Below are 27923 nucleotides of genomic sequence, written 5' to 3'. Positions count from 1 at the left end.
ATTTATTCTTCTTCAAGAGTGTTATTTATATGTTCCCTTTTGCATGTTCTTTTTTGCTAGCTATGAAACATAATGAGGAAAATATAATGACGTATTGCTTTGGAAAAGGCTTTTTAAATCAGCAAAGAAACATATGTTTGTATAAACACATGGTACACTGATGTGTACTTTCACCTCTTCTGGTGCTTTCTCTCTTAGTACTGATACCACCTGTTGGAAGGGCAGCTTTACAGTGTAATGCTCTCATAGGGTTTGTCAGTATTGTAAATTTTGTTCATAAATGTATGAGTTAAAAATAGCGTTAGGAATAGATACAAATAATATACAGCTCTACTTAATGACCACAATTATTTCCCTGTTTTTTATGGTGCTATTCAATCAATCATCCAGACATAATCAAACTTCCAGTGCTAACGTTTTATTCATTACGATGCCAGAGAACAGGTCTACCAACGTGGGTGTTCAGTTTTGTATTGCATCTCCCCTTAGTGTGACCTACCCTTGTGTATTGGCAAAATAGTTCAATTAAATTGACCTTGCAAAGTTTTCAGTTACTATATTGATTATAACATTTTGTAGCTTTGAAAGAATTCATATTTTAAATCAGTGTTTACATATTTTCTTTTATAAACCTACTTGCGATAAGGTCAAACTCCAGAATGGCTACAGAAACCAGCAATGTTCAGAATTTGTCCTCAAAACAGGAGTAAGTACCATAGCATTTCAATTCAAGTTTAAGCACCATTATGTATTTATTTTTTTTTTACAAAAATATTAACTATTAACATAAAGTGTATGACTAAACATTTTTAAACAGCATTTTATGTTCTCTCTTCACCACACAAAGCTTATCCACTGATGCATACAGTATGGCGTAAATTAGTATGTTAATAAAAATAACTTGTATAGTGTATGTCAGTATGTTTCTGTAAAATATATGACTTGTATAATACATGTTTCTCTTGATATGTGATCAACAGACTACATTCAAATGTTTCAGACTACATTCAAATGCATAAATGTAACATACAGTATAAGTATGTTTGATCAAGGAAATTTGGTTTAATCTCTGATTAAAGAGTAGCGGGGTTCCGAAAAAATATATAGCGTTACACATCCCCACATGTTGCTACAACTGTTTAAATAAAGCACTTGTAATTTTTCTTTTCATTGTTAACATCCTGACAATTTTTTACACGTATAACTTTAAACTCTGTCAGTTTCAAAGCTCTTTTCAAAATGTCAACTCTAGTGCACTGGTAGTGTAAGGATTAGTGCCCACATTGTCAAACAAGTAGCACAGCAATAACGAATCATGATGTGGTACGAAACAGAAGAGCCAGAGCACTTGTTTTAGGTTTCTTTTTTTTTTTTTTTAATTGACCTTTCTGCAGTGATATAGAGGACAGATTTCAAACCCCAGTGCACTACAGTGGCCATTTTGAACAGAGCTTTGAAACAGAGTTTAAAGTTATAAGTGTAAAAAGTTGTCAGGATGTTAACAATAAAAATAAATATTACAGGTACATTATTTAAACCGATGTGGGGATGTATAACGCTATATTTTTTTGGAACCCAGCTACTTACCCTTTATGGTCTCTGATTTGAACAACACTGTTTGTGTAACATTTAACAGGCGTGATTGTCATACTATCTTTCATATGGTTTTGCTTTAAGTGCTTTAAATGCATCTGTAAAGAAAAGAATGAAGCAACTAGAAGATCCAGTGTCCAGTACCTTCAACCATAAGGACATACTGAAAAGCATGACTAAAGCTGGGGATGTATCATTTAATAACCCTCTACGTTTTATTGATGATGCTGTAAGGCCTCCATCCAAGGGCAGTCCTCGGTTTGGGACTCTGAGTCATCATTCCTTCTTCTCCAGGCACAACCCGCATCCCCATAGAGTGACTCACATTCAAGGTAACAAACTGTGAGATGCAAAATCACCATCAAATGGAGAGCATACCATTTGTAGTTTTGAGGTCTGCTGGCATGCTGGGGGCATCAACAGGACTGATGTGTGCATATCCCTTTGTTGAAATGGCTTTAGATCAGCAGAAAACAGCTTAATGCCCTCACAACGTACAGTAGCAATCTTGTGGTCAGTGGTTATGGTTCCTATCCTGTAATTCCTATTTGCAAAAGTCTAGGAACGTTCCTACTGTTCCTTGTACTATCACAGAGTAAATAACAGGAACCTTCATTTGTTAGCAACATTCCAAATGCTCTATTTTCTTTAGTATATACAGTAATATCATAGTGGTTCAGTTAGGGTTAAAGAAGGAACATTAATATACCAATAAGATTAAAGAATACTGCAAGTATCTCATATGTTTAGTTATAATAATGAGAACAATGTGGTTGCTAGGTTACATGTGTTGCTGTTATAGTTGCACAACAACATGTACAAAGCTATTCAAGAAAAACCTCTGATTAGCATATCTATTTTTTATATATATAGAATTATTTCTTTCTATAGAATTGCATTAAAGCCTCTATGTTTTCTCTGTGTATTTAAAATAGATCTTGTGCATGCATTTGCATAGTCCTCATCTACGTGCCACCTGCCAAAGATCATAAATAATTAATGTGTAGTTTATATGTCACTAGTCAATTTCAATGAATTGTAATCAACCCAAAACAAGCGTTTGAATTTCTTTCCAGCTTGTTTTACTTGTTCAGGCTTGTCTGTGGTGCAGTTTGAAAAGGCCAAGCACTTGCTGAGTACACGCTAGATGTTGTGCATCTTTATGTCACACAATGAACAAGCACATTAAAATAGCATTATCTTTATATTGGAGCCTTTAAAACCCATGGGTAACTGCATAATACTTTTAGCTTTCCCCCGTATCATAGAATAAAATATGCACAAAACTTAGCAGTAGTATATTAGTGATTGTAGTTACAATAAGCAGTATTTTAGGTGTTAACATTGAATTAAAATATATGAAGAATCAAAGAAATCACAAAACATGTATAGTTTACATTTTAATGCACATTTTACAGTTTTGCACTAAAATTAGGGGCTCTTCCTTCTGCTCTCATTGTTGTTGCTCATCATTGTTAAAAAAAAAAAAAATAATCTATGACCAGCAGCAAACACCTGCTTTAGTCATATTTTTATTTTGACAGCTTCTAACCTAAACTTATGTTAAGTCTTGTTATCTTCATAACATCCTTCTCCTCCACACCGAAAGAGGGCAAACTTTGAATATGCAAACAGAACATAAATTGATCCTGATAAGCTTGCATAGAATATGGATGGCAACCAATGACAATGTACTATACTGTTGGTAATGAGACTTTCCTGAACTTATATCTGCAGATAATAAAGCTTTAGATTGTGTAAAAGTCATTTTTTCTCAGTGTGTGGTACAGTACATTATTAATTTGCCACCCACATAGGATGCTGTGTGGTCTGGTGGTTAAAGAATGGACTTGCAACCAGGAGGTCCCTTGTTCAAATCCCGGCTCACTCACTGACTCACTGTGTGACCTTGAGCAAGTTGCTTAACCTCCTTGTGCTCCGTCTTTCGGGTGAGACGTATAGTTCACAGACCCTAGTTTCTGAAAGTTTCCTTGGATAAAGGCGTCTACTAAATAAACAAATAATAATGACTTGATTATACCACTCCCATCAAAGGGAAGCTTCTAAAATCCAAACACACCAATGAAGGGTATGACAATTAGCCCACTGGTAAGTGCTTTGCCCCGCATGCATTTTCCTTTTCTCACTTATTTCAAATTCTGCTTTCAGATCCTAGCAGGAGACTTTCTGAATACGCATACTGGAAGTTATTTATTTATTTATTTATTTATTTAGATAAAAGAGCTCTGAAATTTAGAATACAAAATAAGGGAACTACACTTTGTGGGTGGTAGTACTTTATCATAAAAAAACTAAAAAAGAAAATCACAAAGTCTTGATAAGTCCTTGTATTTAGGACTAGACAGGATTTTTAGGTAGATTGATCATAACATGCCGGCATGCTGAAAAGAAGAAGTAGAAATTATTAAATATGGATGACGACTATAGCTATGGAATAGCAGCTACCACATTTAAAATGTGTAATGTAATGATCAATAATATTTATGGTTGGCTTTTTTGACTTGCCCATACTCCCAACACTTTCTTTAAGAATCAAACTTGATTTAGTCAGAACATGCTGACCTAGATTTCTGAAAATATTTACTTGACCCTTTCTCCTTTTCTTAAGGTCTGAATGGAAACCCTGTGTGCATGGTAAATGACGACTGGTATGCTTCTACCCCTCTGTGTCCACACCCTTTAATTAGAAGCCAGTTTCCCATGACTGTTTTGGGAGCTCCAGGGTTGGAGTTGCCCTTTGGAGAGCTTTACGGAGGTGGTACACAAATACAGGGCACAGGTATGGTTTTATTCCACCCAGTTTTGTTAACCCTTTTCTGATGTCAATCTCCTCTTTTCACCCACCAAACAATCAAGAGGAGACAAGGGCCCAGGACTAGGAAGTCTCAGCCTGGCATTGTTGGGGGTGTCTGACCAGTATTGGTAGATTGAGCACAATGAGGAAATATCTATAGCCCCATTCTGTTTCTCCTCCCTACCCCCACGGAAGCACAAAGACCAACGCAGTGCTCCATATGAGTCCCCAGCCAATACTTGGTGCAATTAGAATAAGAACCAATTGTTACTAATTTATAGTTCAGCCTTGTTGACAGTGCAGTGAATTTCAGATATACTTTATTAAACCTGACTGACTAAATCACTGTTCTCATTATGTCATGAATTTTTTGTGTAAAGGAATGTTCATTATCTAGGGTATATGGGTCCTATTCGTGCAGCTTTAACACATGAGTAATTTAAATAATGCATTTTATCAATAATAAAATACAGTTTGATATTTACGAAACCGTTCTAGATTGCTGCTGGTTTTGTTTCTAGTGTACACAGAGCAGTTTCATGTATATCATGAATACAAACAGACCTTAATAAATGAATACATGCATTCTTTAAATAAGTTGTGCAGTTAGATCTTTGTGAATAGGGTCCAATGATAGAAGTATGCTTATCTAATCAGTGATAGCATTTGATTTCACATTGTAGTTTATCTAATAGATTTTTGGTATGGGAATCCTACAGATTACAAAACACTGCAAAGATGTACAAATATATTTACAAAAACATTTGCAGGGCTTGTTAAAATTTTAAGATCAGTAATTGAATTGCACATTCAAATTCTGAGTACTCCACATCATTTTGGATACTTTTGTATAATTTACTTGTATATTATAAATACATGTATGACACATTTTGCAGTTCCAGTGTACTTTTAGGCTCAATTTAAGATGTATTCCATTATTTTGTATGTGTTAAGATGTGTCTTCTTGGAGATAGAAACACCAGAACAATTGCATAAGTTGATAGGAGAGGGGTTTTCTTGTTGATATCCAGAACTGTGCTGTTCAATTTTGATCTTCACAAATCATTGTTTTTTTTTTGTTGCAGGTTTGCTGTCGGAGGCCTGGAGAGAGGAGCTTAAAGATCTTGCAGCTAAAGTCTGTCTGGCAGGCCCTTTTGAAAAAGAGGAAAGGAAAGTAAGTGTACAGGGTTTTGAATAATATTAACAAATACATTATTTTCATAGCTCCAGTACAGGAGTGGGTATATTATTAACAACACGACTGAACTGCAGGGCTTATCCGGTAGTAATGAGTTTTTGACCCACAGCTGAGGCTCGTTGGATGTCTGCCTTTGTTGGTCACACTGCTAATGGGTGCCTGCCTTGTGTTATGGCTGTCAGGGGTGACAGTAGCACAGATATGACCCCAGAGTATCACTGTTAGTCTGTAGGGTGGAGCAACACTTAGAGTAGGCTTAGAAGTTTAAACAAAAAGTCTATTATACATTCACAGTTGTTTGGGAAGGTCTATTTGCTGGCCGAGTTGTATGCATTTAAATTAACTGTGTTTGATGCCCAACACATTTTTGGAGAGAATTCTAAGGTACACAATCCATTGTTGCTATTTTGTTTGGTCAGGGGGTTATCAGGGGTTTCCAAATTGCCTAACAAGGGTATTAATAAAGACCGCCTTCAACTAACATGTTTAAACCTGCATTCCCCTGCTACTACTTACCGGCATAACAGAGTTAGAAATTTGGGTTTTCCAAACAATTTTGTTCAACTGATAACACTTTACATGAAAAACCTGTTGAGCTCATATTCTCAACATGGTATGGAATATGTGGGATACTGCACTTTTAATAAAAACTTAGCATGAAACATACAGTATATGTACAGGTAAATGAAAGTAAACAATGAGAGGATGATAGACAAGAGCAAATGCCATTCAATTAATGTGTCACAACATAATATAAAGAGTCTCATACAAGCATTAGTTTAAGTTTTTTTAATAATATATATATATATATATATATATATATATATATATATATATATATATATATATATATATATATATATATATATCTTAAACCATAAAGCATTGGTTAATGCTTTGTGAATTAGGCCCAAAAAGTTATTTAATATGAATGCAACCCTAAAGCAGGAGTAAAATGCTTATTTTTGGTATCAGGTGAAATCAGGTAACACTACAGGAGTATTAATAATGTGTTGATAGGTAGAAGAAGTACTGGTACACAGAGTTACACAGTACTCTGAACAGACTGGTCGAATAATCCCACCATCATCACGAGCTGCAAGTCGCCGTTCAAACCAGGCTTCAAGAAGACATGCCCGAACCAAGGGTCAATTTCCATCTGCAGCTATCTGCAATCAGGAACTTGTGGTAAAATATAGCTTTTTTTAATACAACACACCAAATTTAGTTTATTTAGTATAAATGTATATTATAAATCTGATGAGCTATCATAGGTACCATACAATATCTATTTACCCCAGTAGAAAAATTGGTACATAATAAACTGATTGAATAGAAGTAAGAATTAATTAATAATAGAGTTTGAACTCAACAGTACAAATACCAACTGCTGATTTACAAGGTTGCTTCATTGGCAGGTCAAGTGTTGTGTGCTTTGCTATTTGTGTCACACTGATCCTTGTCAAATCATTTGACCCATAACAGGTTCTGGAACTGCTCTGTCAAATTCTCCAAACTGATTCTTTATCTCAAGTTCAGCAATGGTTACTGTCAGCAGGGCAACGTGGTAAGAGGAATAATACATCTGAAACATTCAGGCAATGCTGTAAATAATTGCAGCTCTATATACAGCTTTATTTTTCAGTTGTAAAAATCTGCCAAATTGTTCCTTCTGCAAAAAAACCCCCCCAAAACATTGTGTGTGACATTTTTTTCTGCCAAATACAGAGACATTGCTTTTCAGTTTTATAATAATTAACCAACATTTGCATCTGAATCCATTTCAAAGCACACTAGCAATGATTTTGCATTATTTGCTAAACGAAACCTGTAAAAAAAAACAAAAAACTATATGAGTGGCTGTTTTCAGGCATTTATTTATTCAACATTAAAAGTTTTGCTATCTTAAGGTTTAATAAATATTTTTTAAATAGTACACATATGTTCAGTGAGAGTAAACATTACACCCCCCTAATCTCCTTCCCACAGACACTCTCCATTATGTCCCCCTAAGGTGTTATTTTTTTCACAGAACCAAGTACTACTGAGTATTGATAATCAGCCTGTGTTAGAATGTCAGTGCTAGAGAAAGGCAGATTTTTAAAATAAATAAATACATATATATATATGGAGAGAGAGAGAGAGAGAGAGAGAGAGAGAGAGAGAGAGAGCGAGCTTAGAATCTGAGTATTCATTAACCTTTTGCATACTACAAGATGGATGACTCCCTCTGATTGTCACAATACAAGACTGAAGTTGTGTTGTACCAGTAGTGATTAAAGTGGAATCTCTGGTGAAGTCCTTTGTCTGTTTCAAGAAAGACAATGTCTCACCAGAATGTAATGGGAGTCAATGGGGAAAAGCCCCTGATAGTATCACGTCAGGTTTTTAATATAACTCACATTTATCAGTCATACAACTGATTTCCACTGCACTTAGAGTAAGTAGCGGGTTTCCGAAAAATATAGTGTTATACATCCACACGTGTTGCTACAACTGTTTAAATAACTTACCTGTAATTTTCATTTTTTATTGTTAACATCCTGACTTATAACTTTAAAGTCTATTAGTTTCAAAACTATTTTCAAAATGGCTGCTCTAGTGCACTGATAGTGTAAGGATTATTTCCCACATTGTCAAACAGGTAACACAGCAATAACGATCCATGATGTGGTATGGAAGAGAAAACCCACAGCACTTGCTATGTGTTTTTTTTTTATTATTCGCTCTTCCTGCAGTGATTGAGAACAGATCTCAAACCCTACTGCGCTAGAGCGGCCATTTTGAAAATAGATTTGAAACAGACTTTAACGTTATAAGTGTAAAAAGTTGTCAAGATGTTAACAATGAAAAGAAAAATTACAAGTATGTTATTTAAAGTTTATAACGCTATTTTTATTGTTTTAATGCCTATTTTGTCAGGGTGTTGGTCAACTCCATTTAATGTCACCATTGTGGCTCAGTCCCTTTTAAAAACCCAACTGTATAAATGGGTAATTGTATGTAAAAATAATGTGAAATTGTGTAACAATTGTTAGTCGCCCTGGATAAGGGCGTCTGCTAATAAATAAATAATAATATATGTTATTTTTCTGGTCTCTCTCTATCTAGAGAAAGACATGGTTATGGGAATGATCCAAACTGCAGTGGCAAACAGACCCTTTGACCATCAACAAATTGGTGAGAATCCGGAAAGATTTATCACTCAGATGTCTCCACTGGCGCGTAGTTCCTCCTGCCCCTTGACTACTGGACACAACATGAACAAAAACCTGCTAAATCGGTAAGATGCAACATGAGCTATTATTGATAAATAAATATGAGAATCTTTGTGGGGAGCCATAAAGAGTTGTAATTTTAGCTAGATTTGTCGGTTGTCATAAGTGGTGGTGTTTCAATTTACAATATTCCATCTTCTGATGTCTGCTCATAACCACTTCTTATATCATGATTGTACTTTTCGGCTCCTGCTGTGGTTCAGGTATTATTATTTCCATATTTGATGCAACAGTTATAAGACTTTTGAAAAGTGATTTTCTGTACAATATGTTATTCAAATTGTAGATGTTCCTGGAGCATTTAGTACCAGAATTGAAGATATGAGCTGTAATCGTAACCTATACTACAATTAGCAAAGATATTAAATAATTCTGATCATTATTGTAAACAGATTTAACTTCCCACTTCTCTACTGAATCCTACAGTGTCCCATTCATTTAAAAGTAAACACATGTATCAGGGAATTAATTTGCACTACTATGCTTCTTGTCAGATTCTACCATGAACAGAAGCCCAAACCAATTAAAGAAGAGGAGATGCCAGGTAATGGAATTTATTATATTGTAGCATGGACAGGGGAAGGCAGCAACAGGGCTGGTAGGTGACGTAATCACACACAGCGATGTAAGACCGATATACGCTCCTTGCAAAAGAGCCAACTCTTTTGTACAGCGGTATCAGTGCTATGGGGGTTTGCGCCTGTGTGTGGATTGCCTCGCCCTGTGAGATCGCTACAATATATTCAATTATAAATATGACTGCAGCATCTGTACTCATACACTGGGAACATGGTTTTAAAGGATAATACAGCACTTGGCTAATATGATAACATATACATTTTCTTTTGTCTACAGAGCGTATTGGAACAGCAGAGGTTCTTCAGATTCACACAGATCCGTCTCTTGAGTCGCAAGAAAATGAAAACAGTAACTCTGGAAACTCCAAAGACAATTTAATTCAGTAGAGTATTTAATAGTGATCTGTGGACTTGTACACTGCTAGTCTCCTTATTCAAATGTGTCCAACAACTATAATCATGAATGCATTTGTGCACATCCAAGCATTTATAAAAAGAGGTGCTGACCAATATAAGGCATTTTGTACACTAAAGAATGTCTCCACAAACAAAGTCATAAAACAGTTCTTAGTAACTGTGTGACCCTGAGGAAGTCATTTAACCTCCTTGTGCTCCGTCTTTCGGGTGAGACGTTGTTATAAGTGACTTTGCAACTGATCCATAGATCACACCGTAGTCTCTGTAAGTTGCTTGGATAAAGGAGTCTGCTAAATAAACAATTAATCATCCATGTATACCTTGTTTAATTGTTGATGTTTGTGGAGTTGGGACTGGTCGCACACTCAAAAAAGCTCTTCTATATTTTTGTAGAAATGACCACTGATGTTGTGCAGAAGCATATTCTTACATTTAATTTGCTTTTGATTCAACCAGAACAAAGTAAAAACACATCCAGTCATACTGTGTCACACATTTAACCTTATGAACCAAATATAATCTTCCATACTGGGTTCTGTTCCTTTTAAACGTATGACTATAGACTTTTTAAATATAGGATATTCTGTTAAAATAAAAGGATTGATGCTGTGTAATTAATTACACAAAGCAGGGCCCAGTATTAGTTTGTGCTTAATTACACCAGTTGTAAATCTTCCAGTTTTATTGCGTATGTGAAGAATAACTTTATAATTTTTAATAAATAAACAGGACATTAAAACCAATAACGAATAATGTCAATGTTGTCAGAAGTTTCAAAGAGTTAATGTTATTGATACAAAAGACACAGAGTCTAGTTCTGATTAGGAGCTGTAGTGGAATCATGAGGCATTGTTAAGATGCTGGTTTGTAAGAAATCAATTTACTGGAGGTTTTCATTAGTTAAACCCATGTAGCTGATGCCTTTCCCTAATTGCCTTTATCAGAAGACATAGAGAACAAGAAGGAATACAATAAAATTGGAACATTCACTGACTATCAACTTACTTTTTCATAACTCGCACACAGTACCTGCATTAAATTATATGTTATCAGCTAAACAGAATGGTGCACTTACAATCACATCCTCTCTAAGTCCCTTTATTAATTTAAGTAGATGCTGTGATTTTCATAAAATATCAGTGTGTTGATGCTGTAACTTGCATTGGGCATTGTGTGTATGATTATGGAGATTCATTGAACATCCCTTGTATAACAGGCATCTATTTATAATGTGCTACTCACATTAGACGTGCTCCTCTCATAAACTGTGTTCCTCTGATGTGATAAATGCAGAGAGATAATGCAAAACAGAATACTTAGTAGGATCAATCATACTTTAAACTGTGATTAAATATATGATCGTATTAATTTATCAATTAAGCATAAACTGTACACTTATAATAATGCCAACAATCTCAATATGAAACCATTGGTTTTAGTTTTAGTTTTTATCAAAATTAAATAAAAGCTCAACTGTAACATCAGCTTTTGTAGACAGGCGCAAGAAAAATGTGTTAGTGTTCATATAGGTTGCGAATTATGATACACATGTAATCTACACTCAAGTATACCACACGCCTTGTAAATAACACACACCTTGTGTATAGTGCACCACAACCTTTTGCACAGATAAATGCTTATAAACAATGTATCTTCCAACAGTTTGTCCTTTAATGTAAATAAAGTTGTCTGAATTTTAAAGAATTATATTGAAGAAAACACTTGTCACTTGTAAATATGGATGTGAAGAGGAGAAGATTAAAGACTATTAAGGTGTAGATAACAGAAAAAGTAATCGACATTAAAAATGAATTCCTCACATGCTGGGTACATCTGATCTACAGTTTAAAATTCAGCATTGATATAAAGCAATATCAAAAATCATTATGTACAGCATATCGTGTTAAAATTAATGACTCAGCAAAACTTACATTCCATCTGTTCAACAAACAGTTAATTATTGATCATGTTTTCTGTACACACAGACTCTTTTTGGTGAAATTTGGGCATGATCTAACATGGCGGTGCCCTGCCTCTTTCCAAACTGTGCTCATTATTTGGCAAGCACTTTTATTGACTCTTGTTATTCTTATGTGAGAAGTTGAGAGAAGGGGAAGAAGGCTTTCTCTCATTTGGAATTCATTTATCCTGCACTGCTCTCTCCATCATGAAGATGACTAAAGCTTTCAAAAATACTTTGCTGACCTTGTCCTTCCTTGTTTTGATTGAGAAAAATGGTACAATTTTTAACATTTATTCAAGCTAAGTTTTTAATTGTAACTTTCTAGGTATACATTAGCATTTATTTTTTTCAAAAGACATTTTAATGCAGATTTTAATGTGGTTCTACTGTTTTTTGTTTTTTTTGTATTTGCAGTGGTCATGTTCTATTGCATCAAAGAAAAATATGCATTCTATCATAAATTAATATCTTTGAACATATTGCGTTTTTGAGAGTTGTGTGAAGCTATTTATTTACATTGTTGTGATCTCATTGTTCGTTTTTATTTTTTAGTGTCCTTTACAGTTGTCCCTCCCTATAAGTCAGGAGTTGTATATGAGTACCTCTATACACTGGACATTTTACTGGAACCTGCCTCTGGTTCTGGCATCCTAAGATCTGGGTTCGGGATAGAAGCTCTAATTCAGATACACTCACTCTGGAGAAACAGCACTAACAAGCTGGATCAGCTAATACAAATCCAAGTTAGTGTCATATTGGCAAGCTGTAGTTATACAGTACATTAGGTGCCTACAATGTTCTGTTAAATATTAGCTTTTATTCCTGCATTGTTTTTGTCCCATACCCATATGATTTTCCAATACTTATTACATGTACTGCTGTAATTACCAGACTTCCATTTTAATAAATGGGAAAATACAATTAATAGCATGAAATCTATTTTGAAAAAAGTGTTTGCTCGTCTGGACGCCTTGTCTTTGTAATGTTGTTTAGTCACTTAATTTTATTATTTGTGCTTGTTTTATTATTATTATTATTATTATTATTATTATTATTATTATTATTATTATTATTATTTTTTTTTAGTTTCAAGACATCAAGGTTCTAAAAAATGTAAAACGTGAAGACAATCAATATATCTTTGAAGACTCATCTGTGGAAGGGTTACTCGGACAAGACACTGTAATTCAATTAAGAAAACCAGTTCTGTTTCAATCTGTTTTGGGCAAGGTAATGTAACGTAGTCCTCCTTTTTACAATTCAAGGATAATTGAGCACCTCAGTAGTTTGCCTCACAATACTGACAGCATGTAATGCCATTGTTGTCACACTCATGATTTCAACATATGTTATTATGTTTTTTTGACTAGGGTATAAATAAGCTGATATGGTAATTCATTCACAGTAAAACTGTCTGACAACAATGGATGTTTACTGGTCTCCTTTAGCCTAGGAGTGGTCCAGGAGTACCCCCCCCCCCCAACCATTGTTCTAACCTAGTGAGCCCATTTTTAAGAACCCATGTTTTAATATCTTCATAACCCTCTTCCAGATTGTAAGAATGTTTGGAGCTAATGAAAACAATGGGACCGTTTTGAATATGAAAAGAGGCCTGGTCAGCATGTTCCAGTTCCAGCAACATTCTGGGTCTATAATAGAGGTGAGGCACAACCCCTTCAAATGAATATACAACTATTGATCCTATCTCATTTAAACAACAAGTGGCTATTTGTTATTAAAATGCAATCTGGATGGAACCATCATCAATAGCATTCAAAAGCCAGAAATGAGAGAGAAAGGTTATAGGAAAGCTATAGTTTTAAAATATCTGTATACCTTAAAGATAAAATATAAAAATAGAATTACACTAAATCACTCAATTATTTTCACTGGTAAAAAGAAATTGCCTAAAACTACAAAATTTGCTGGGAATACTAGGCAAGCTCTAAGAAAGGACTGACAAAATAAAATGAGCCAGTGGCATTGAAACAATTAACTTAAAGCATTACCAGTACCATTATTCTGCAGGGCTTAACAGCCATATAATTATTATTATTATTTATTTCTTAGGAGACACCCTTATCCGGGCGACTTACAATTGTTACAAGATATCACATTATTTTTATATACAATTACCCATTTATACAGTTGGGTTTTTACTGGAGCAATTTAGGTAAAGTACCTTGCTCAAGGGTACAGCAGCAGTGTCCCCTACCAGGGATTGAACCCACAACCCTCCGGTCAAGAGTCCAGAGCCCTAACCACTACTCCACACTGCTGCCCCCATAATTGAATAACTGCCAATGGTTCCTGCTGCTACATGGTAACTACATGCAGCTTTGTTCTGACTGATTTGCACATCAGTAATGAAGGAATCTGTTGTCACCATTTTTAGATTAATTAGTGTAACTCTAGTTATTTGAAATTATTTTAAGGGGGTAGAATTGAGGCTTTATGATGTTTAGCTAAAAAAATAATAATAATAAACCCTAGCCACTAATATAAAAAGAAACATGAAAAATATGGATCAGTGTATCCAAGCAAATAAATGCTGTATGCACCTTATGAAAGATAAGAGTTCTCAGTTTAAAATCTTCCGATTTGAAATTGTGTACCGTTCCAATTTTCTTTCTCTTTAATTGCTTACCTGGATAATATTCATTATGAGTTCAGTAGTATTCTGTATCACAGTTTCTGCTGCTGTTATTTTGTGTGTTTACCAGCTATACATGCCAGCTAAATAACCAGTGCTTCTGTACTTGATTGACCTTTGTTGGTTTGGTGCCTGAAACTTGGATAGTTTTCTTTTTATTGGTATGGTGCAAGAAACTAAAAAAATCCAAGTACACTTGCAGGTTAGGTAAGAGGTGTCTGTAACCATGGATGCACATACACACACAAAAATACAATAGAGATACTCAGAGACCTTAGCTCATCATATCAGACAAAGAAAAAGAAAAAAATCATAATTTCAATGGGAATTTGAATGGGACTGATGAAAAAAAACTAAGAACAATATGCCCACTCGACACAGAATGAACTCTTACTCTTCTGAAACTAAATGTTATAATTTAGCAACATATCCTAGACTATACAACAAGTGGTGTGATATATAGCATCAAATAACTTTTTTTTTATTTTTCACATTCAGTGAGTGAATATGTTTCTTACTAGATCTCATCTTGCATTCATTCAAATCCAACAACATAATCACCAGGTGACTCACACTGTTCCAAAGTACATTCAAATTAGGTTTAAGCATTCTTTTCCACAATTATGCTTGTTATATAAACAGAATACTCTATGAACATGTATAGTATTCTATGATTTAGCTCACACAAACTCTTCCATGGCTTGTGGCTTATTCGGCTATCCTCATTCGTGGAATAACTACTGTACTACAATAAGAATGTTTATGGTGTATCCTCTATGTAATGTATAAATATACCATATATGATTACACCTTATGTTTTCAAATGTTCTTTGCAGAATGATGTATCTGGTAAATGCAGTGTGACGTATGCAGTTTCTCAGAACCAGGTGCTAAAGTTAAAGAACCTCCAGAGCTGTGAAAATCCGACTTTTGGTCATACGTCTGCAAACAAGGTATAATTCTGTATTTACTTACTGTTGTGATTTAAAACTCTTTTTTTTTTGGAGATGGATGTTTTAGGATATTTTATAGATCCACAGACTTGCTGCATAAGTTTCAACAGTGAAGAATTCCTGAGGCTTTCTAACCAAAAAGATGCTAGATACATACAAGAGGTTGATGAAACCATGATAAGTGTATGCAACTACAGTATTTAATTAATGCCAACACCATCAGTTATCTTTATTACAGTTGTTTACTTTTTTAGCAGTGCCATGATATAAAATTCACCTTAGAGTCAGGATCTATTTTTATTGAGCTAAGTTTAAAATAAAACAATGTCCAACCAATGTTAAGAAACAGAATAGGGTTAAACAGTACACTCAGTTGTCAAGGTTTATTTTTTTTTGTTTAAAATTTTGATTGGAATTCACTTTTCATTTAGACTGGCATCTTGATTAGTATTGTATATCTGTTCTAAACAGAGCATGCATGTTCAATAACATTAGCATGACATTGAGTTATTTGTGATTTATTATAAATCAAGCATACCGTTACTATAAAATCAAGGCAAAGTTCATATTTGTCGTCATCAGCTTTTTTTGCAAGGACACCTGTAAACTCTGTTATCAAGGAGGAATTTGCTGGCATTTATTCAGTTTTACTTGAGGCCCATAGCAACCATCTGCTGTGAAAGACTCAGAACTGTATTATTGACACAATCTGTAAATCCTTACTGGGGCAGAAACAAATGGGACGACGGACAGGGGACTAATAGGATTATTATTAGAAGTTAATAAGTTGTATGAAGGTTGTGTATAATTGTATAAGTGAAATGATGTTATTTCGCTTCGTAGTCCCCCACTCAAACAGCTGTACATTTCTTAATATAGCTAAAGTTAGAGATGGAACCCATTATACATTCACTGTTGTGACTCGCAAGTTAAAATAGAGTGATAAACTGTGGTTCTCCCTGAGTGTATGGGGAAACGGGGACGGCAGGGGGCGTGGTAGCGTTCGGGGGGTTAGGGTAGATAATAGGGACCCCTCAGTTCTAAATATAGCACTACATCCCTGCCCTTGGGGTTGGATAAGATTTTTATTTTGTACATTGTGACAGCAAAGCAGTAAAATGGCACATCCCAAAAGGCTTTTCTGGAGAAACATTTTTCTAAAACAGCAATCGCAATGTAACCCCACTGTAAACTGCAACATTTTACTTATGGGCAGCAGTGTGGAGTAGTGGTTAGGGCTTTGGACTCTTGACCGGAGGGTTGTGGGTTCAATCCCAGGTGGAGGACACTGCTGCTGTACCCTTGAGAAAGGTACTTTACCTAGATTGCTCCAGTAAAAACCCAACTGTATAAATGGGTAATTGTATGTAAAAAATAATGTGATATCTTGTAACAATTGTAAGTTGCCCTGGTTAAGGGTGTCTGCTAAGAAATAAATAAATAATAAACAACACATTGTTAAATCAGCACTTGAACTTCTCTCTGTAGCCCAATTAAGATCACACTGAGCAAGTGCCATATGGTATCAAATTAATGCAATAGTACAACATTGTAAAACCATGCCAATTTGATGTTTTGAAGGTCTTTGGAGTGAACTGGCAGGGTATCATTAAAAGTGTCTACTCAGTAGAAAACAGCCTCATCAAATCTGTAGTATCTGAGGAAACTCATGTTATTAGTCTGAATCTGCAGTCTACTGTTGGCTCAAAGATCACCTCAAGGTTTGTATATTATATGCATTCTTTCACTTTAATTATTTTCTTGTGGTTGAAAATGCCAGTATTCTGTTTTTAAAAGTATATTTAGAAAGCAGCAGGATGTAATACAGCATGAATGTCAGGGGCAGCAATAAACTGTCTGAGAATTACCAAGCCAAACTCTCCTGGGAACTAACTACATAATACCTAGATAATACTGACCCAACATCTACTAGCCCTCACTTCTTTAACATTATGTTTAATGACAAGCGGGATAACAGAATGCTGCATTGATGTAGACTAATGCATAATTGGACTGTTGATATGTATATTGTTGAAAATCTGAACATACCAGTAACATTAAATAGCAGATAGCAATAGTACATTCATCACAATTTTAGACACCAGTTTACAAAGCAACCTCCTAATTCTCCCACATAATACCAAATGTTTAATACCCAATGAAAAGTTCATTAAATAAATAAATGAACCTCCGTAACCTGGGTTATTAATCATATTTTGACATTATAAACTTGAAATACGAAAGATGGTGGTGTCAAGCCATAAGCCATAGTGCACTAAGTACACCAATCAGAAAACCATCCATGTACTGATAAAATGTCACTTTTAGCAGGCCATTAATTTAAAAAATGTAAAAAAATCTGTGGAGATCTGTGTATATTACCCATTTATACCAGTACATAAAGAATGTGTTAATGAATACAACTTATTGCATGCCGCAGTAAGGCCACCATGTTTTAAAGCTGAAGAGATACAATAAAAATGAAATTCAATATGTTTTGCTTATTACATTATACACATCATCCATAAGTTTAAACACTCTATCGTAAGACAGTAAGTGATACTATAACTTAGATTATATTTTGGTTACATCTGAGTTGATGTTACAACAGGAACTACATTGAAATGTTTGTCTAAGTCTAATTACTATGGTACTGATTATATATAATACTGTACATGACAAACTATAAGGGGTTGTTTAATACTATCCTCTTCACAGGCAGCTATCAGTTGACATTGCAAGGAACTAACAGGACCTAGAGATCAATGTAATACTTAACTCTGTAGTATAAATCACAACCAAGTTACATAATAGTATAGAAAATCACTGACCTTGTACAGTATGAACTGAAAATCAAGCAATTGCAAGAAGCAAATGTGAGCTTTGGTTTATAGATCATGTTCAAATGTGTCAGACCTCATCCTCAAAGCAAACCACTGATTAGTTATTTTTGGCCAACTGAACTTTCAGAAACACACATTTAAAAATTAAAAGTAAAAAGTACTTTTTTGGAGCTGAAGTTATATAAAAAGTCTAGTCCATAGTCATAGTGTAGTCTAGTCATCATCATAGAACAAATACCCAGAGGTGCTAGTTATAAGAGTTTGGGTTGCTCATTGAAAATATCACAGGGCTTTGTCTGTGGCTTAAAACCTTTGCTTTTGCCTGATACAGTCCTCCAGTCATTCGATACATGAATATGTTATGTAGACATGCATGGGCGCTGATACATTGGGCCCATGAGAACCTCAGAAAGTCCAGTTACAGTGCAGAACAAATGCTGATGATAAAAGAGCTACATTATTTGAAGATCTTTAGCTAAATACATTATGAAAAATCAATAAACAGGTTAATTTCAATATAATCCTGTGTAGCTCCCTACAACAACGTTAAAATATCATACATGTTCAGAATAATTATCTGCAGTGATATTACCTGAAGAATTCGGCCTTTTCAAGAGCTATCAAGACTCAAGACACAAAGTTGTCCCTCGTCTCCCATAGCATAGCATAGTAAAAAAAAGCATAGCAACATGTGATAAAATGACAGTGAAAGCATAGGTAAGCATTGTAAAGCACAAAGATGTATGGTAAAGCATATTGTAGACCATGGTAAATTTATAGTATAACCAAGGGAAAAGCATGGAAGAACTGCAAAATGACCATGCAAAAATACCATGGCAAACTTTTATAAGGGGTTACTCTATAGTAGTTAATTATCTGCCTGATAATTACAGTCTGTATAATAACTGGTAATGCAGATTATTTCTTAACTCAACACAAAACTTCCAGTGTTTGGAAAATGGGAAGTATATACCAAGGACATTTAGTTAAGAATCACCCCTCAAACCAGTCTAGATTCACTGGTGAAACTGATTTTTCTGCAACTTACTAAAAGCAAAAAATGTCTTCACACTTGTTTTAGACAACAGCTAGAGTTGTTAACAACACACACAGGAGCTGCTGAGTTTTCAGGACCACGCTTTGAGGAAATATTGACTGCTCTTCAAGGAAGTTACATCCCAATAGATCTCAATGCTGGTCCTTTGAAGAAGAAACCTTGCACAAACTGTCCATCGGTAAGAATAATTAAGCAACTAATTTGATATTTAACCCACAATATTAGCAAGGGTCTAACAAGCTGTGTGAGTTTAGCTCAAGGTCCAACAATAGCACATGCAGAAATATGACCTAACCAGGCTTCCCTCAGCAGTAGCATTACAGCATTCTCACAAGCTCTTTATTTGTTTTGCTGGTAAAATCTATACTTATATATTTTTTTGTCAGATTTTGTTTCTTGGATCTACTCAGGTGAAACAACAAAAAACCCTGGACTTATTTTACTTTTAACTGCATGATTGTTTTAAAATGCTTAAAGATGTAATTTAGCACTGCCAGCACGAAGATCCATACACTGGGCAAGATCAAGCTTTTAGGAAAGGATTATAAATATGCTACAGTATGGTTTATTACAAATGTAATGTTTAATAAAAGCAAACTAAATTATTTTTTATCATATTTGTCCTTTATGAAGGTCATTTACATATTACATTGAAGGTTAGGGTTAGGCATTACATTCCTGAATCTATTCCCAAGGTCCTAACCTTAATCTACCAAAGAAGCGTAATACACTATTTCATTGAAATTGAATTGAAGAGCAACAAAGTATAAATCACCCTTATCATACCAAAGGGCATTTTGTTTAAAATATGTTGGTGACTTATCTTTATTGTACTACACATAAAATAGAATAATCAATCTTGTCTGACAGTGATTACAAGTAATTTGTAGATTAACATTGGCCTGTCATGGTGTTAGTCTAATTTAAATTATAATTAAAAATGTACAGTTGTTTTAAATTCTGTTTCTGGTTTCCTGCTTAAAGAGGTTCTTGTTTTATTAAAAAATAAAGCAAGCATAGCAAAGACCCCTGCATTTAAAAGTCACATTTAACTCAATTGCTTTTAGTCCTGTACTATAATAATTGATAACTATATATATATTTTTGAATTCAAGGTTACAGACTACATGAAGACTTTAAGGAAAAAAAGATTGGAAATGTATAATGTATCAACAGTGAAGAACTTTCTGAAGATGGTCAGATTGCTACGAGAGGCAGAGAAGAAAGAAATTATTCACTTGCTCAGAAAAGCAGAGGATAGTGTAATGTAAGTGTTGTATTGTAATGAACAGTACAACAGAGATAACAGGACAATAATAAACCTGCCAAAGATTGGCTGTAAATCCACCATAACACAAAGAATGATTGAATGAATAAATATCCTACTGGTGTGCAAAATGGCAGAATGACAGCTGGGATTAAGAGGCTTCAGGTTTGGAAATATAATGGCGAAAAGTACTGAAAGTTATTTCAAGTTCCAATGCACCTGACCATACTCAAATGAATACTATGAGGCTCACGTGTACAATGTAAATGACCCTGCTTGTTTATCTTGATGCTACCAACATGTTTGTAATTTTTAAAACAGGAGACACAGTAGGAAAAGTTGACAGTAAAAAAAAATAACCTCCATGATACGATCCATAATAATTACTTTATTAGAAATCTAAATCAGCTTTGCCAAATTGGAGTTTAGATTTATGTTATTGTTAGCTAAACATCATGCTCCATGCAAATTAGCCATGACAGACATCTGTGTATAAATATGTTGTCCCTAACGTAATGGCTTAGTTTGATGTTTGAAATGTGGCAGCTCCACACTTTTGAGTGAACTCTTATCACGTATTTTTCTATGCAATAATTTTACTGATAACGGTCACATTTCTCATGAAGCCCTTGGCTGAATCCTTTTTGTGTTTGTTAAGGAATTGATATTCAGGGTGATATTATATTCAGTAGGCCACTTTGAACTGCTTCTGTGGGATTCAAAGGATTCCAACTGTCAGGAGCTGTTGTGAGTCTCTGTGGAAAGGCAGAATTCTGCAGTTGTTATTATGATGGAACACTTTCTAAAAACGAACTGCCAGTGCATTCATGTGCCAAGCTTCATTGCTTGTCTTGTGAATGGTTCCACCACAGTAGCACTGTAAAGTGAAATACTGTATAATCCAGGTCTTTCTTTGACATAAGGCAAACTATTAATAAGAACATTAATTAAAGTATTGCCTGTTTTCATTTTTGATCAATACATAACTGCAATTAAACAAAACAAAATATTACTCTTAACAGCAACCTAGGTGAAAGAAAAATCTAATGAACTGGGAACTACAGCTCAAAAACTTTTCTTATTCAATAAGTACCATATTGAAATAGTTGAACTTGTATGCTCTTGGGGTCTCATGTTATTTTTATTGTGAATATTTGCTGAAAGCAATGCTAAATATGTCCCAACTTGACATTCTTGGATTAAGCCCCTTCATTATAGATGCTGCTACTGCGGCCCAGACCCCAGCCTCCCTTGGTGCTCTTACCAGCTACCTGAAATTCACTGATGAGAAGCAGAGTCCCCTCTTAAAGAAGTTTCTGTATGCCTGTGCCTTTTCTTCTCACCCAACAAAAGATTTATTGAACACTTTAACAGTAAGTACATCACCTGGTACCATTTTTCAGTAGAAGCTGTAAACCATGTTGCCATTTTTATTTCCCTTCCAATAAAAAATATGATGGAATTAAGTATCATTGGAATTCAGTTAGCAATACCGTATATGTCTTTTATATATTTCATCACATTTGAAAACCTTCTTTTCCTATGCCGTATTACCTTTTTTTTTTTTTTCAAAAGCAGCGAAAAAAGCAGGAGAGAAAAATATATTATTTGTTATTGTTGTTGGTTTTTTTTTTTTTTAATAATAATACATAACTTGTATTCACTTCAATCATAGAATGTACTGAAAGGTGAAATTACTGAAAAAGAAATACAAGAGATTGCCATTATAGCATTGGGAGGAGTACTGGGCAAAATGTGTGCAATGGATTTATGCAAATTACAGGTAAGTGTTAAAGAATTTATTCTGGAGTTTACAGCACCTGGTGTTTCCAGGCAGACTCCTAATCAAATATGAACTAGGTACAGCACTGTTTAACTATTGACGGCCACTCTTGTGTTAACATGTTCTGTAATACCTTCAGTTAAAACACATTTATAGTGCTCCTTTGCTCCCCAGATACACTGTCCACTATTGGAAGCCCTGTGTGTCAATAATGCTTACAAACGAAAGAATGTGTTACTTATGCAGCTTTTTCTCAAATCTAAACCTCAACCTGAGGAATTTCTGGACACTTATCTTAAGCATAATGTTAGTATTTGTTTAAAATATAATCAGCAGTTAAATACTTTAATTTATATACATTTGTACATTTAGAATACACAGAAATTTGAAGGCATTCTTTTTTTTTTTTTCTTTTTCGAGACCTTGCCAAAGAGTCAGCGTTGATAACAATAAACATCCTTTCATTGGTTATGATAGGCCTGGAATGTCAACGGTTTTGTTTTTCTGGATGTTATAAGGTCAAAAACTGGTGGTGGCAATCACAAAGATGGATCTAAAAAGACAGTTCAAGTAAGGGCAGTTAATTAAGGCTGACAAAAACATAAGAAAATAGAAAAGTTATTAAACTAAGTGGAAGCAAAATATGTTAATGGGTTTGTTTGTATAACTTTACAAAACTGACTGCAATGTATTTTTTTTTATTAGGAGGTGGAGTTAGCTAAAAACCTAATTTTGGAAAGGCTGATAAACACGGATGAAGTATCTGAGATTAAGACATATCTTTTAGCACTGAAGAGTGCTCTTCTGCCTGAAACTATTCCACTTTTTCTTCAGTACACAGAGAAACCCAGCACTGTTTCTGCAATTGCTCTGTCAGCACTGCAAAGGTTTCCATCAGCACACATTGATAATAAGGTATTTCATTAATTCATTGAAGAACATCGTAGAATACAGAATACAATGGTTCCATAATGTACAGTATTAACAGGGTGTGAAGGAAGAAGATACAGCATGAGTGAGAACCCTATGCATGACGCTTTAAGTTTATTAAACTTCCACTACGTTCATTAAACAGGATTTTCTGGCAATAAAAAAATGTAAATGTTGTTATATGGAGTGGCATTATTCTGCTTCATATCAATACACGATGCAATACAACATTAGAAGGTGCAATACCTCTCTAGAAGCAAAGTGCATGTGGAAAGACATCTGACAGTTTTTTCTATAGGTTAAAGATCAGATGAGAAGGATTTTTCATCAGAGAGGGAAGAGCTTTGGTGAAACTGTTCGACTCGCTGCTGCAGACATTCTACTCAACAACATTCCCCAACATGTGGACATAAGAAATATCATATTGGCTATTGGGAAAGAAGGACCAGAGGTGTCCAAATATTTAGCATCAAAAATTCAGAGTATTCTACATTCTGACCATGTGGCAAAGTATGTATGTACATTCTAATCAATGGACCATTATCTTCAAATTAAAAGATAACTATATTTAAGTGTGCAGAATGAACTTTTGCAGCCCTCATAACATTATTTATTATTTGGGAAGACTGTTCCAAATAAAATAGTTTTTTTTTTACAGTACTTTGTGTGTTTCTTTTTAAACTATTAAATAAATGACTCAGGAATTTTATTCCAAAGGGCTCCTTGGGTGCATTTGTATAGCTGCATTTGAGAAAAATTTAGCTCTGTAGAGCTGTCTCCCTGGACATATAAATACATATTACATATAAACCAGCCTTTAATATGACTTTACCCTACCAGCTGATTTTCTGAAGAAAATAAATATTATTCTTTTTTTTCTAGGAATGTCATTCTTCAAGTCTTGGAAGATCCAATGTTAAATAACTACAATCATCTCTCGAGAATTGGAAGTTCTTCCACATACTCTGGGTATTTCACAGGTAAATATATACTGAGTAGATACTTTAGTAGGTCCAGGGCTCACTGTTTCCTCTTTACACTCTAAATTATGATTAAAGGCAATTAGGGTCAATTGAGTTACCAAACTAATGACACGTGTAAGCAGTGTTGTTCGCTGACTTTCTGGATAATTGACCACACCCTGGAAGTAACAGGAATGCATTGCAGGATCAGAATCTAGCTTGTCTGCTTTATAAAAAAAAAAAAAATACATTTGTAGCCTACAGATCCCACATTATCCTTATTATTTAAATGGTTATTGATCATGCTTTTGTTTCTTTATTTTTTTTCTTCTTCAATTTTAGCTACTAAGGATATGGTTTCACCCTACCACCTGGACTTCCTTTTCTCAGAAAATGGATTCTTAAGGCAAATTAACAGTAATTTCTTTACACACAGCCATGGGAATCAAATGCATTCTTTACAGGTATTTTTTACTGAATTCCATCAATATTAGTGCCCTGTTAGATGCAGTAGACTTGATACAGTTGCCAGTCAAGAGATTGGTTTCACAATATACTGTACCAAATGTCATTTGTAGCTCTTCTTTTTATTATCTGTATAATTCCTCTTGGTGACAATTTGCCACAACAGAATCAGATGTAATGTCTATGTCAACAATATTTATTACAGCTTGGCCAATCCATTTTTTGTGGCCATTGAAGTTCTCCATGCTGTATCTTAGGTATCTATTGAAGCAAAGGGCCTCCAGTCTTTTTTTGGAGGAGACACGGAGGAGGAAGAGGAAGAGGAAGCCATGGCAGGAATGTCAGCCATGTTGTTTAATGTCCAGCTCCGTCCAGTAGTGTTCTTTCAAGGTTATAGTGACTTGATGGAGAAATTCTGGGCGGCCACTGGAGAGCCAGAAAATATAGTTAAGGGAACTATCCTGATAATTGATCATCTACAGGTAGGAAAACATACAAGCAGATATACTGGATCTCAGGTTGTAATCACAATTGCAAAATACCTGTTCCACACAATATAATATACATGACATGACATAATATACAAAGTGCTCCTTGTTTACATCTGCCATACTTTCAGACAAGGTCAAGTAACCAATTCGATCTAGAATGAATGTAGTTCTAGTATACCTATCTGTTTATGTGCGTCAGGCATGGTTATCAAGACACAATAAGATCTCAAACCAGTTTAGCAGACAGCACTTTCAATACAGACTCTTATGATCAGCCTTATTTTTTTTGCCACAAAACAAATTAAGCATCATTTCCCATGTCCACTGGACGTAACAAAACTGCATTACTGGCATTACAAATTCCACACTCAGTATTTAATTCTAAAAGTATGACTTTTATTTTAGAAGCTTAAAATAAAGTGACCAGTTATGACATCCGAGTAATATTTTTCAGGCCATTTCGCTTCAGTCTGGGCTACAGACACTGATCGAGTTTCAAGGGGCAATTAGCATAGACATATCAGGGAGTATTGAGATAAGTCTGCTCAGCCAAGAGTCCAAAAGTACTGTAACAAACAGGTAAGTGTTTGCTAAATATTGTTTCAAAATAGGGATTAAGAATCCTTACTTACAGTTCAAACACCCACTGTATGATATACATAATACATATATTGTTTGGTCTCTGAGAGTCTTATAGATGTTCTTGGAAAACAGAATTCTTGGATCAATGGACCAAGAATAAAGAAACTGACCTAAGTTGTATCTGTATCTGTGTTAGTCTTTCATTTTTAGAATATCGTACAGTTCTGAATTTCAAAAGACGATAGAAACAGTTATTTTACAATGTTGAAAAATAGATATACAAGTCTGATATAAACAGACATAAAGAATGTATTTTATCACAGTTTCTACTAATAATATGCATGTTTTTACACACAATACTGTTGTCCCATTTGTGGTTTTTGAATATATCTCTTTATTTCCTCCTGACTTGACCCAGGAGGCAGTTGTCTGTCTTTTATTATAGTCCAGTCAATTTTTAAGAATAATTTTTGGGATTCTCCTCATCAAATATGTGAGTAGTTTACTAAATGTTAACTGATAACTGGAAATTAAAATTTTACAGGGGTGCCATGGTTATTGGTAGTAGAACACAAATTGATGCTTCCTTCATACAAGCAGTTGTGGAAACCAAAGTAGAAGCTACAAACGCATTCATTTTTGGCAATACTGTAAACTTCTCAGAGTTTCCAGTTTTGTATTGTTTACAACTGAAAAAGGAGTCTTTCCCTTACAGGTAAGATTATATATATATATATATATATATATATATATATAATGAAAAGTTTATTTTTTTCATTTTTGTACACTGCAGTTATGCCTCTTTTATATGTAATCATCGTGTCTGTACAAACTATATTTATGTGTGTTTGCAGTATGTTTGTGTGTGTACAGCAGGTTATCAATTTGTCTAGTGTTAAATGTACTGGAATAATCCTCACTTGAATAGCCTATGTTGTATAGAGAATAATATTTCAATAGTTCCACTGTGGGACTGAATAGCAATCTGATAGGTAAAGGTATGGGTTTGTAATTGTAAGGTTAGGATTTGGTGGTTGTGTTGATGATACAGAGGTGTTGATGTTCCTGGAGCATTTCACACCAGACAGTTGATCCTAAAGTATACTGAAGATCTTTTCTATTCTTTCTGATATAGGGAGACCTTTTTAGTTTATGAATCTTTTGCTGATGGAAAGAATTTCACATTGCAAAAGGGAAGAAAATTCAATGTCCAAGGAGGAGAAGCATCATTGAACCAGGACAACTCGAACATGTGTAAAAAGTTGCTTGGAGACACTGACACAACGGCTTAGGAGAAGTGATGAGTCCATCACCCAGAATTAACAGAATTTTGCTTATTCTGAATGTGTAAGCAAATAGTGAAAAAAGCTTAAAGATGGGCTGATAATTTGATATACAAAGGGACTCCAAACACATTTCTCATATACATCTGCATTCAGATGTAAACAAGATTCTGAATGTTAACCAGTTGGCGAGCACACTATTATAATTTTTTTAAAGTGGTACTTTTTGTGGGGGTCTTAGATCACCCTGTCACTAATAATGCAGAACAATCAGCAACTTAATTTATAATTTAATAAAAATCAAGCAAATTAGCTTGTTTTTGACATTAGAAAAACACATGTATGTAATGTAATATTTTTAGCCCCACTAAAATATACAGTGAAACAATACTATATATATTTTTTTTTAATTTAAAAATGTCTTAAATGCTTTATGACTGAGTTATACTCCTGTGACATACATTAATAGGCCAGAAAGTTTGACAATGAAAGAAATAACATCTTCAATAAATTGATATTGTCATGTGGTTTACTTGACTATACAGGTCAAGTAAACCACATGACAATATCATATTTTATATATATATATATATATATATATATATATATATATATATATATATATATATATTAGTAACAGAACTGCACCTCTCTGCAGTTCATTGCCCCTTTAAAACACAGACCCAGGACACAGGAATGGAGTTTTCAAAGCATGGATGCGCTATTATTTAATTCATAAACACAAAAACAAAATAAAACAAAAGCCAAAATAAACACTTAGCTCTCTGAGCACTAACTAACACATCACAAGG

At 34.5% G+C, this 27923-nt stretch overlaps 2 protein-coding genes across 2 annotated transcripts; both read left to right on the top strand.

Moving 5' to 3' along the window:
• The first annotated feature begins 1705 nt into the window (after positions 1-1705).
• LOC131740140 (protein TBATA-like) lies at positions 1706-9849 on the top strand. Its single transcript, XM_059035262.1, has 8 exons — positions 1706-1925; positions 4223-4393; positions 5494-5582; positions 6627-6794; positions 7092-7173; positions 8718-8889; positions 9379-9428; positions 9740-9849. Exons 1-8 carry the CDS (start codon positions 1706-1708, stop codon positions 9847-9849), a joined length of 1062 nt encoding a protein of 353 aa, XP_058891245.1.
• LOC117418621 (microsomal triglyceride transfer protein large subunit-like) lies at positions 9846-27501 on the top strand. Its single transcript, XM_034031819.3, has 18 exons — positions 9846-12116; positions 12395-12585; positions 12929-13072; positions 13395-13502; positions 15332-15448; positions 17030-17169; positions 19373-19526; positions 20464-20615; positions 21820-21988; positions 22291-22398; positions 23104-23313; positions 23627-23838; positions 24211-24308; positions 24633-24754; positions 25013-25237; positions 25701-25825; positions 26373-26543; positions 26964-27501. The coding sequence occupies exons 1-18, from the start codon at positions 12047-12049 to the stop codon at positions 27118-27120; spliced, it is 2673 nt and encodes an 890-aa protein (XP_033887710.3). The 5' UTR covers positions 9846-12046; the 3' UTR covers positions 27121-27501.
• The last annotated feature ends 422 nt before the right edge of the window (positions 27502-27923 follow it).

Source organism: Acipenser ruthenus, chromosome 13 (assembly GCF_902713425.1).
Source record: "Acipenser ruthenus chromosome 13, fAciRut3.2 maternal haplotype, whole genome shotgun sequence".
NCBI classification, from domain to species: Eukaryota; Metazoa; Chordata; class Actinopteri; order Acipenseriformes; family Acipenseridae; genus Acipenser; species Acipenser ruthenus.
Note: the sequence above shows the minus strand (reverse complement) of the source record. Positions and strands in the feature narration are given on the sequence as shown.

What these genes read in the sequence shown, in the direction of transcription:
- LOC131740140 (XM_059035262.1), top strand. Translation starts at nt 1,706, where the DNA reads ATGAAGCAACTAGAAGATCCAGTGTCCAGTACCTTCAACCATAAGGAC. An exon ending in TTGAAAAAGAGGAAAGGAAA is followed by an intron (nt 5,583 to 6,626) that starts GTAAGTGTACAG and finishes ATGTGTTGATAG; the next exon opens with GTAGAAGAAGTACTGGTACA. An exon ending in TCTGCAATCAGGAACTTGTG is followed by an intron (nt 6,795 to 7,091) that starts GTAAAATATAGC and finishes GACCCATAACAG; the next exon opens with GTTCTGGAACTGCTCTGTCA.
- LOC117418621 (XM_034031819.3), top strand. Translation starts at nt 12,047, where the DNA reads ATGAAGATGACTAAAGCTTTCAAAAATACTTTGCTGACCTTGTCCTTC. An exon ending in ATCAGCTAATACAAATCCAA is followed by an intron (nt 12,586 to 12,928) that starts GTTAGTGTCATA and finishes ATTTTTTTTTAG; the next exon opens with TTTCAAGACATCAAGGTTCT. An exon ending in AAAAGTACTGTAACAAACAG is followed by an intron (nt 25,826 to 26,372) that starts GTAAGTGTTTGC and finishes AAAATTTTACAG; the next exon opens with GGGTGCCATGGTTATTGGTA.